At 38.2% G+C, this 12,680-nt stretch overlaps 1 protein-coding gene across 1 annotated transcript in view; it reads right to left on the bottom strand.

Moving 5' to 3' along the window:
• The window catches only part of IL23R (interleukin 23 receptor), a 59,073-nt gene extending 57,043 nt beyond the window's left edge, over positions 1-2,030 (bottom strand). The window contains exon 1 of the mRNA XM_063299859.1: positions 1,917-2,030. Within this exon, the coding sequence (XP_063155929.1) occupies positions 1,917-2,030 (114 nt within the window). The remainder of the gene's footprint in view (positions 1-1,916) is intronic.
• Positions 2,031-12,680: the final 10,650 nt, after the last annotated feature.

Below are 12,680 nucleotides of genomic sequence, written 5' to 3'. Positions count from 1 at the left end.
CGTTGGTTTATTACAGTTGGTAAATTGGCATGCAATAATGCTGCCACCAGGACTGAAACGAAGCCTGATTTCTAGCTTCTTTAATATTAATGTTGGCGGTGTTATTGTTATAATGAGCCATTTTGCCATATTCTCACAATTAAGACAATCAAATATTAAAAATTCATTCTTTATTTATCCTAATGTGATCTTTACTTAGCCTAATGTGATAATTAATGTGTTGATGAACTGCACACTGTGTTTTTCCTGTACAATACTAACTTCATATATGCTGGATTCTGCAATTGTCTAAACCACACAATAATCAAGCAAATATGTGACATGCTGTGTGCAGTGTGCCAGATCATTATCTGGGATGTATTGTACATGATGTTCCTAGCAACAGTTACAGAAAGTTACACATTTTTTTCAAAATTATCTCTGCAATCATTAAGATGTAAGCACATGATTAAGAATTTATGGGCAGACCCACAGGATATCAACAGTGCTATTATTCTGATATTGTGAGAATATAGTTCTGAAATTTGGAATCTCACAATTCAGACAGCATTGACGTATCATTCCATGATATTTTCTTATAGTCCAAAATAAATTTATTATTTATATCATACAGTCTGAAGGCTTTCAATTTAGAGATACATTAGAATGCAGATGAAACTCCTGTCACTTGTAGCAGAGCTGATGAAATGATGGATAGATTGCAAGAAAATACAGATAGTTCTCACTTAACAACCATTTGTTTAGGGACAGTTTGGACTTAGGACAGTGCTGAAAAAACTGACTTACAACTGGTAGTCATGCTTACCACCATCACAGCATTTCCACAGTCACGTGATCACAATTTGGATGCTTGGCAACCAGTTCACATTTATGACCATCACAGCATCCCATGATCACATGATCACCATTTTCGACCTTCCCAGCCAGCTTCTGGCAAGCAAAATCAATGGGGAACCACATGGTTTGCTTAACGATCATGTGGTTTGCTTAACCCCTCAGTGCTTTGCTTAATGACCGCCACATAAAATGGGGTTGATTCACTTAATGACTGCTTCGCTTAACAACTGAAATTCCAGTCCCAATTGTGGTAGTTAGGCAAGGACTACCTGTATACAGAATGAAAAGGTAAACAAGAGCTGATACAGACAGCTGTTGATCCTGGGATCACATGTTGAAAATAAGGACTCCCAGGATGTCTGTTATAAAGAAAGAACCTGGGATCCCTTTGGATCAAGTTGCTTCTAGGCTTCTCTAAGTGCCAGAAGATTTTAGGATTTAAGAAGTTGTGTTTTGAATTGGTCTAGCCATACCATGTGTGGGGCAATTTCTGCTAAAATAGATAAAATGTCTCAGTGAGATGCCTGTTAAGAGAATGGGGGCAAAATATGCATCTTCAGTTATTGAAACTTAAACTTTATTATTTATTTTTCATGGATAGGACATAAACTACACCAACTTAACTTCATAAAATAATCCCTAAAAGGAGAAAGTTTTTTTATTCCTTAGCACGATAGATTCTTATGCAATACTCTTTCTTAATTTCATCTGATTTTTTTCTTTCAGAATTAAAAAGTCTTCTCTATAGAAAATGAAGAGTAAATATGGCTCAAAGAATAGTAGTAAAACTAGATGTATTGAAGCATTATGAGAAGAAAAAACTGAGAAAATATGATATGATTGAGGTAACTTTTGAGATAGTATACAGTAGAAGTGGTTGTGATTCAGTTTTAGAATGTATGTTTTTTCCATTGAGCTTCAAGAAAACCCCAGGAACTTGGATTCATTAGGATTCTAAGGATTGATTCACACTCCCTGGGTATAAATGAAATGTGGAGTGAAATATAAAAGTAATTCTCAGTTTTGCTGAAGACAGCTGATGTTCCATATGTGGATTCCCATTTGAACAATGGCATTACCTCGATCAGCAGAATTGGAAAGAGTGATTCTTCTCTTCCAGGGGTGTTCACAGGGTGAGGTCGAAAAAGCCAAGATGGTGGCCACAACTGTGCAACTGAAGCACCAAATTGCATCGCACCAAAAAATGGGCAGACTTTTGGTCACACTGTCCTGGCCACCATCTTGACTTTTTTGACCACCCCCTGTGGACACTCCTGTCTTCATCCCTTGTGATTCCTCATACACCCCACAAAATCTTTTTCTGGAATATCGGGGAACACCCAAGAGAGGATGGAATCCTTCCTGTTCTGACTGGGATGCAATTTCAACACTGGATGGTCTGAATTTGCTGTTTACCTGTGTGTTCTCTGGAATGTTACCTTCATTTGTATATGTCTATGCCTTTAAATATCATCCCACAATGAACCTTTTGAACACCAGGCTGCCTCTTTCCTGATAGAGCTAGTCAAAAAAGGACTTACATGATAGCTAACTACTCACACAATCTATATAAATGTAAATAATTTAAATGCTACCCTGGAGCTTTCCATAGTAGAGAAAATGAAGAGTTCACAAAGCTAGATACTAATGAATTCCATCTGTGTGTGATTTTTTTTTAAAACCAGTATCGGTGTCTTGGGAACCTACAGTTAAATCCCTATCGGAGAACTCCACTGACATTTGATTTTAAATTCTTTTATGAACCTACAACTAAGAAAACAAATATTCCAGCAATTCCATCTACCCAACACATTATAGAAAAAGAGCAGGGTTCAGCTCTGCCACCCAAAAGGTGAGACTACTTTGCTCGGATCTGAACAAGTATTTCAGTTTTGGCATGTATTGTCCACTTCAAACTTCTGTCGAGAGCCACATTTTAAAAGTAGGGGAGCCCATTTTATGGAAAGTTTTCCAGAGTTTAAAGGGGGGGGAAGGGACATCCTAAACCTCTGCAAGGCACCCACTTTGCTAACCTATACACATACTATATATACACAACTCAGGGTAGTTCCATACCTCCACTATTTCCATTCTGTCAACTTCACTACCATCAGCATCACCAAGCTGAATAAAAGGGGCCAACAATCACCACTTCACTCAAAGCTGCTGAAGGTCCTGGGGAAATAAAGATTCCTCCATTCCCACTCCATGCAAAAGTGATGTAAACTAAACTGCAGGCACACAAACATCCCATACACATATTCACTCGTACTATGTGCATGTTTTTGGTTACATGCAAATAAAACTCAACATCTGAGTGGTTCTTATGAAGGTAACTGCAAAGTTGTTTCCCCTTGAGAGACTTGCTAGAGATGCTAAAGTCTGGGATCTGAGAGGAAAGATGACACAAGAATTCCACAGTGCTGTAAAGAGCAATTTGCTGTTCAAAATTTCCAGGATATCAGCAGTACTGGAGAGCTGAGCTGATATATTTTTGGCTCAGCTGCAATGTACTGTTCATGCAGTGCTTCCATGAGCAGAAAAGTGGGATGTAAATTTACTAAATTAAAAAAAAAATTGCAATCTGTGAAGCTAGGAAGTTTTTTGGTGGAGGAAAGAACATTCTGTGGCTGTTTCCTCATTGGAGGGAACTCACGCTTTAGCCCTCTTCCTGGCTCTTGTAAGGGAAATGCTAACTTGATGGCTTGGCAGCTCTCCTTCAGTAACCCAAACAAAAGCCGGGTGAAACCAACAAGTTATTGATTGATTAATTGATTAAATTTGAATCCTGCCTGTTTCTTCAACAATGAAGGTAGCTTTCAGTAATTAAAAAAATACAAAATATAAACCAAAATAACATTATTTTAATTGTAATCAGTTAGAGGTAAATTAGCAATTAAAAGTTTGGAGGAAGTGATGTTTTTCATGATCTTCCTAAATTCTGGGAGAAGGCCCCAGGCACATCTCCCCAAGGAGCATTCCCACAGCTGGGGAGCTAAGCAATGAAAGGACCCTTCTGGTCTTCCAGGAAGTCAGAAGAGCCTTCCCTACTGAGCTAAGTAGCCAGGCAATTTCCTAGTGTTGGGAGAGGTGGTTCTGTATAGTAGTAAGCCAGGTCTCAAACAGTATCAATACTCTGAATGTGCCCTGAAGTTAACTGCTAGTCAGTGCAGATCTTTCAGGACTTGGGATGGTTGGAGCTGGCAGGGTAGGAAAGCTGACAGGCTTGTTGTGTTTGTAAAGACAGACCAGGTTTCACCAAGCAACTAACATAGTAAAAAGCATGCAAGCAGTGCATTGCAAAAGTAGAACCTCGAGATATGCATCCATACAGAACCAGATTCTCAGCCTTTGGAGAAACTACTCTTCACCATTACTATTGCTTGTATCTGCAACCATTACTTATTTCTTCACATTGTTTGGTGTTCCTGTGAGAGCGCTGAGTTTCAGAGACTACAGGCATCTTATGAACCTTGTGCCCTGTATCAATCAGCAGTCTAGCTACCGCACCAACTGTGGTATCCAGGTGTTTCTCAAGGGTAACCCCACAAAAAACACATTGCAATAGTCAAGGTGGATTGCAACTAAAGCACTGATAACTTGTTAAGTCTGACTAGCTCAGAAAGCATTGCAGTTTGTGCACCGGCCATAACTGTATGAACATGCAAATCTAGTGACAGCTTGAGGTCAAGGAGCCCTCCCAAACTGCAAAACTACTGAATAAGCCTCACCATAATTCCAAAGCCCAACTTTTTCCTTGCCAGTAACACACCTGCCTTGTGGGGATTTAATTTCAGCTAGTTTTACTTCACGTACTCCATTATTGAGGTTAAGCTCCATTCAAGGACACTGGTTGCTTCCTTAGAATTAAGGAGCATCAGAGCTGGATGTCACCCAGCTGTGATGACATTGTAATCCAAAGCTCTGACTGACCTCCTTCAGGCAGTTCATGTAAATGTTGAACAGTACAGGAGACAGGATAGAACTCTGAGGACCACCACAGGTCAGAGACCTTGGTGTTAACCAGCATTCTCCCAAAACCAACCTCTGGACCAACTTCCAACTTCCTGACAGAAAAGGCAAGGACCACTACAAAAAAGTTTATGAGTTTTCACCTTCACCTCAGCACTGGATGGACTGGTTTTCAAAGCACCAGACTATTCAACTTTTCTTTTTCTTTTAAACTTTTTTTCCTTTTAAGGTGAAGTGGTGATGACTGCTGCTGCTGCAGGACCTAGAAAAGCTTGCAGTGGGGCAACAGTTTTGTTCCTTATTCTCAGCATTTCAGGAGAAATGAAGACAAACTTGGATTGCCTTCACACTGTTTCTGAGGGTTTGGGGAATGAAAACAGAGCCAATGTAGGAATGCTGTTATGTAAAGTGATTGTTTCATACCATGGCTTGCCCATCCTTCTCAAGTTTCTTTGAAAAACAGAATACTATAGATCTCTGAGCATAGGAAGTTAGTTCATACATGCAGTAGGAGCTAGTGATAACTTTTCCAAGAGCAATATTGTTTCCTGCTGTAGGAAAAATCCAGTGTTTGTGTATCTTCCTCCCCAGCGCCCTTCTTTGCAAAACTAACATGTCGAGGAGAAAAATTCAGCTGACCCTTTTTTCTATGCTCCCTCCACTTGTTTGTCTTTCAGCAAATGCACCCTGTCTATGCTTTCCAATAAGAAATACAGGTAGTCCTCGCTAATGATTGCCCTGTTTAGTGAAGTTATGATGGCACTGAAAAAGTAACTACAACCAGTCCTTACAGTTACAACTGTCATAGCAACCCTGCAGTCACTTGATTGAGATTCAGGTGCTTCGCAACCAGCAGGCGTTTACGACTGTCACAGCATCCTGTGGTGATATGATCGAGATTTGGGCACTTCACAGCCGGCGGGGGTTTATGACTGTTGCAGAGTCCTGCAGTCACATGATCACCATTTGCGCATTTCACAGCTGGCTTCCAGCAAGCAGAGTCAGTGGAGAAGCCAGTAGTAAAATCACAAGTTGTGGTCATGTGATGCCTCACTTAACAACCATGTCACTTAGCAACAGAGTTGCCAGTCCCAATTGTGGTCATTAAGTGAGGAATACCTGTAGCTTCCAAGAGTGCAGCTCTTCCCTTCGCAGAGTTGATATCAGAGTTTCTCTTACCATAGAGGCTCGCTGCACAGCAGAGTGGCTTATTATGTATGGTAGAGGAATAGCCACTGAAAAATTGACCCCCTACAAATGAAGGCCCAATCCTAACATAAGACAGTTATATCTCCTGCACAATTTATTTGACAGTGTGATGTAGTGGTTAAAAGGTTAGACTGGTTAATCTGTTAGAGATCCAAGTTCCAGTCTATCCTCAGCTATGGAAACTCACGTGATGACATTAGGCCAGTCATACTTTCTCTGTCCAACCTACCTCACAGGATTGTAGTTGTGGGGGGAAAGAGGAGGAGGGAGCACTATCTATGCGCCTTGAGTTCCTAATATAAATAAATATTTATGTACAGAAACATGTAAGCACTTCAGAAAGTAATTCCATGCACGTGTGCGTATGTGTGTGCATAAATCTGTCCTAAAAGTTCACAAATTATTGAAGTTCTTTTCTTGAACTGCTGCAGAACATTTATGTTAGGCCATCTTGTATTTTACAGCTGTGATCTTTCTAGTACTTCAAGGCCTGAGTTATCAACACTCTTAACTTGGAATAATTATTCTGGCAAATCTGATGTGAGGCCATCTAGTGCTTCAAACTATCTTAAATGTAAGAGAAATTATTTGAAAGATGTATTAATTATATTTATTTAGTAAGTTTTCAACTGGGAATCTATGGTTGGTTTTTCAAATCATTCTCAGCCATAGTTTACTTAACCATGATTTATGCAATAAATCACAGTTGCCTGGGATCACATAATCCACTCAGTCAAGGGTTCTTAACTTTTTTGTGCCATGGACCCTTTGAGAATCAGGTAAAACCTACGGACCCCTTCTCAGAAAAACATATTTAAATGCTTAAAATAAACTAGTGAAAATAAAGTTGCAATTTTTTCCCCATCTAAGTACATGGATCCCTTGAAATCTGTCTATAGGCCCCCAGGAGTTGCATGGACCCCAGGTTAAGAACCCCCACACTAAGCCATAAATAATATTTTACAAACCACTGTAGCTGGGTTCACATAATACTTTAAGCCAGAGATTCTCAAGCTTTGCAGTACCCTAAAATAATAAATGAATTTGTACGAGCACCCAACCCCCCAAAGGAAATGAATTATTTCATTTGGATTAGGCTTTGGCAAGAAATAAATATGCCATGTAATTTAATTTTTTAAAAGCATCTATATATCATAGGGAGTAGTGCAGACAAAGGAAGAAGCAAAGCCAGAAAAAGTTTTGATTGCACTCCTATTCTTCATGTGCAAAGCTGATTCGGTTAAAAAAAAGAAAAACTGTGTGACTCCATCAGTAACCCCATAGTTTGAGCACTGAGTCACAAAACAGCACCTTAGTGTGAAGTGGATATCTGGACTAGTGATATACTAGGTCATTATTTTACAATTAATTAAGGATTCTAAATTTTAAATCTATGTGTGTGCACATGTGTGCATGTGTTTGTGTATGTAAGAGAGAGAGAGTGCCTGTGTGTGTGTTCTACCAACCTTCTTACCTACCTACCATCCCCAATTTATAACTCATTTCTTTCACTACTGCTCCATATGATTTTTGTCTTTCTTCTCTACACATCTCAGTCCTTAAAAAAGTCAGTGGTGTTGGTGTTGGCAGTGGAGAAAAGAATAGTTTGCCATATGAGAAATCTATTCAAATTCTATAAAATTTGGGGGTTAGTGTAAAAAAAGAAGTCTCACCTGATTTGCATTTCTTGTTATACTACTATGGGTAATTTCACTCTTTAAATCTATTTGCTTCATTTTCACAATCCATATGACATCAGCATTTGTTCTGATATGTAATAGTATTTCTTAAGCATTGCTGATTAAAAACTTTGCACTGTGTAACATAATCCTTTTGTGTACATGCAATGATACAAACACCAAATTCTCTTGAAGATTTAACTAGTATTAATTTATTTTTATGTTTCATAATTCTAATAATAAGTTTCCTAACTGTACAGCAACTTTCTCCAACTCGTGATTTTCAGATATAAGACTTCACCTCCCATAATTTCTATCTAGAATAAATACATTTCTATAAGGCCAGTTAATTATATTGTTTGAACAATCCATCTAAGCATTCCAGAGTGATGCTAAGGTCATGTAGAGATGCCCTCTTTAAGGGAAGCCCAACCCTGTTTTTTCCTAATGGACCTCTGCACTTATACTGTGTGATATTTATTCCTGTTTTATTCTGGCTTTTATTTTCATATGTATTTCTAAAAGCTAACCTGAAGACTGCAGATGGAAGCTTCATAATCCTGAAACAAATGTCAAAACAAAAAACTGATTATTCCACCTCAAAAGTTCAGAAAATACCAGACACATTATCAGATGTAAGTCATGCTGTTGGGGATTTCATACCGTTTTTCTGGAAAACCACAGAATTTGTCACGAAGTGTCAATATACATGCCCCTTGTTCTTGTTGTTGAGATTATTTAAATTTTTTAGAAAATCTTAAAAATTCAAATCAACTTACAAAACACAATCTCATGATCACATAAAAATGATAAAATAATAAATAATATCTAACACAACTACAAGAAGTTAGGACAATATTCAGTGACATGCCTTTTTAAACACAGACTTTTTTTATTTTGGTAGCCAGTCACCTAAAGGGACATGTGATGATTTCAGTTTTGTTTCACTTTTTCTTTCATTTCATTTAAATTGTGCTTTTTACCATTTCAACCTCTTCCATTCCAAGTCATAATCTTCCATATGCCATTGTTCTCCCAGATGGGCCCATAGATACAGAGCAGTACCACCCACCATGGCTTCTTTCAATCAAGGCTTCCACATGAAGATTCCTAATAAGATAAAGAAGACATAGACTAGGTTATCTACACTAATGCTAAGGACAGTACCAGTAAGTTTGGCACATTTTGGCCAGGATGCCTCAAATTCATTCAAAACCTTAGTTTTACCCTAAGCATTGTCACACTGTTGTATATAAGTTAGGATCTCTAATCTAGAGACTATTTGCAGGCCAACATAATGTTGTTCACATCCCAACAACTAAAAGGTAAATGCAATAAACTGAATCCCAAAATCATGCCACCAATCATCTGAAAGGTGGTTTGGAGGGAAAATTGACTTAACAGGGATAGCAGTTGAGGGAGCTAGTAAAGCATTAAATGCAGATCAGCAGAAGCCTTGGAAGAAAAAAAAACTGAAGAAGTGAATTCTGAGGCAGAGAGAAAAAACGTTAAAGTCAGTGCTTATATTAGAAGACCTTTGGGAAGCTGTGTGATTTGAGGATAAGCGAAGTCTCACTACTATAAGAGGGCAATATCTTGAGGACACTGTGTTGCAAGTCCAAATCCAATGGCATTGTCTCTTCAGAACCTTATGACTTACTGATCCCATAGGGAATCAGTAAGAGCCAATTAAGGATTTACTCTGTGTTCTCTCTTTACCTAAGAGATTGTTAATCTGAGGTCAGCGCCATTTGCCTTTCTTTGCAGGCACACCCACAGAGCTCCTGCTCTTCAACTGTCCTGGTAGGATGCAGTTAGCTAGCTGCTAGGCCCTGCCTATCCCTAGAATGCATTTCCTCTAAATAAATCTCTTTTCTATTATAATTATAAACACCTACTTCAGTAATCATTACTCAGATCAGATTCTTGCTGTCAAGAATATAGGGGAGCCAGTTTGGTCTAGTGGTTGAGGCACTGTAAAGATGGGATAGAAAACAAACAAACAAACAAACAAATTCACATGCATACACAGAACATTTCAATCTCCAACACATAGTGCAGAGGAAGTTTTGATATAGCAGGGCACATTTGAAATCTAAAAGCTTGTTATGGTCAATCACACAAATGGCTGCCATAATTTATCAAAAGACAAACTGTTTCCTACCTCCATTATTTCCCCAGGATGATCCCTAGATTTTCCCCATCTTATCTGTGTCCATTTTCTGGGCTAATGTGAACACTTCCAAAGAAAACCCTGAGTAGTACCTGTCCTCCATTTTTATGTTCTATAGAGAGTCAGAAGGGGTAATCGTTTAGGAAATGCAGATGAAGTCAGATCTGATTCACATTGTTTACATTTGGATTATCAAAGCAATCCAATCTGAACTGTTGATTCAGATCTCTAAGTTGATTTGATTCAAATTTCTGAATGTGATTGTTGATTCAGACAATCTATTTTAGGAAAAAAGCCTTTCAGCACATGTGTAAAGGCTATCACTCTTCAGATCAATTCAAGGGCAACAAGTTTAATTCAATAATCTGATCTGGATCAATGATCCAATTCAGAAAAATAATTTGATTTGGAGAGTTAATCAAACTGCCTTTGAACTGAAACTCCCGATCAAATCTTCACATACTGTAGTTGCAGTATTCAAGCTTGTATTATAGACAGTGGCATATTTCTAATCACTGCACTCTCTCCCTTACACTGTACATATTAGTTATAAAGCATGCATACACAAAGAAAATATGAATTACTCCTTTACTTTACATTTTTTGGATTACACTCAATGAAGTTTGCTGAAGTGGAACAGTTTTGCGTCTGATTATGCCATCCTTCTTTTTTGTGCCTTCATGTTGGTCTTGATTCCTGGTCCATACAATTTTCTTGGCAACTTTTTCAGAAGTGGTTTGCCACTGTCTTCTTCCTAGAGCTGAGAGAGAGTGACTGGCTCAGAGTTACCTAGCTGGCGTAAGGCCTCAGGCAGGACTAGAGCTGATGGTCTTCTGGTTTCCAGCTTAGTGCCTTTAACTACTACATCAAATTGGCTCCCTCACATTACACTATCTGGGGTAAAAAGAGTACATTTTGGATCTCTTTCCTGAGGGAAAAGATAGTGGTAGAAAGTATTAGGTTCGAAAGAGCAAAGAGTTCTTTTTTTTTTCATAACAGGTTAGCAATAACTGTAAGATCTCTCTGTTTCATCTCCTTTCCTGCGTAGAAGGAAATGGTTGAAGTCTGTGCTACTATCTCCTCAGAGATCTCCTCAGAGATACTCTTCAGCATCCGCCTATCCCTTCCAAAAAAGAGCATAACACCAAATGAAAACCTTTTTGATCCAAATATATTTTAGGCATAAAAGCTTGGATAAAGCAGGGTATGGTTAAAAAAAGTCATGATGGTGGCTGTAATGGTGGATTCCAAGCTCTGCAGTCATGGCCACCATCCTGACTTTTTTGAGCAGACCCAGTGGACACCACTGCATAGATTGAAAGCTAATGCAAACAAATATTTTATCTGTTACCAGAATTAATACACAGACTAATTGTCATCATTAAAATGCAGCTAAGATAAAATTACCCATTTAACCCTGGAGTAGTTAACACTAAACAAAAAACACTGTAACAATCTGATTTAAATTCCACCAGTAAAGCTTTCATTAATTTTACTATGGTCAGATTAACTGGAGACAGCAAGGAGAGAGAGAGATAAAAATCTGATGACTGAATAGTGAAAGAGAATATTAACAGATAATGAACTCTTTCAGCAAGTCTCTGTAAACAAACAGAAAATAACAGTATACAGGACCTCTGTTCTAATATTGCCATTTCAACACGGGCTTATGTAATTATGTAAGAGAGTATATTCAAGTACATGTTTGGGAAAATGCCATTTTAAAAAGCCCTTGCAAAGAAGAATCTGTTATATCAGGAATATTTGGAAAAGAGTCCTACAGTTTTCCCATAGGAAGACAAGTTGAGTATCAAAAAGTGCTGCCTTGTTTTGTATAGGCTGATAACTGTTGTAATGAAAATCCATGCCTATAGACTTCAATGAAAGCCACTGTTGATCTGGAAAGGAAGCTGATGGAAGGAAGTTGTCGATAGTCCTACAATGGACCATCTGAGTTGGACCACATAAGTGGTTCATCACATTGGATCACATATGCATGGCTTCTCTGCCCATAACACCAAACAAGACAATCATAACATTATTGAACAACAGTGGCCATTCATGGCCCTCTTTCCTGATGTGTGAAAGCACCTTTGCCCAATAACTTTACATCAGGCAGCATCTCCAGCACTAGTGAAAATTTGAACCAATCTTGCACACCTTTTCCAGCCGAATTGGTTACCTGCAAGAACCTGTAGTCTGGATGGAGAGACATCTATCACAGAGAGAAAAGGTTGGAGAAAATAAATACTCATTATGAATCACAGCAAATGTATTTAAATAATGCATAGATCTCAGGAATCCTCTAGTGGGAGAACCAGCTCAGGTATCAAACACCGTTGAAAAAATTGCTTTAGCATTGTATATCAGGACTTGAACTTCAAAGGCTGAAAATATTAGCTTGGATTCTTGAACAAATATTATTGGATTAAGATCATTATACTTCATCATACTTTATTTTCTATGACATGCATTTAAAACAAATGTAAAGGCATAATAATATTTTGTTAATAATCTATTTCAACATGCATAATTGATGTAAATAAGTATGCGGCTTGTAACTGTATTACAAGAGTAGGTAACAATAGGCTGCAAAGTTTGGAAGTGAAGGAGCCAGTCACAACAAGTGGACCATAGAAGAGAAAAAAAGATGAACTAATGCCATTGACTTTCTTCAGCTCAAATGTTACTCATAATGTTGAATATTTGGACTTCCAATTTCCTAGTGACTAAGTCAAACATTAGAGTAAACAAGATGGCAACCAAAACACATTTCTCCAAAGTGGCAGATTTCATTCTGGATTATAATA

The sequence above is a fragment of the Candoia aspera genome, chromosome 3 (genome assembly GCF_035149785.1).
Source record: "Candoia aspera isolate rCanAsp1 chromosome 3, rCanAsp1.hap2, whole genome shotgun sequence".
Lineage (NCBI taxonomy): Eukaryota > Metazoa > Chordata > Lepidosauria > Squamata > Boidae > Candoia > Candoia aspera.
Note: the sequence above shows the minus strand (reverse complement) of the source record. Positions and strands in the feature narration are given on the sequence as shown.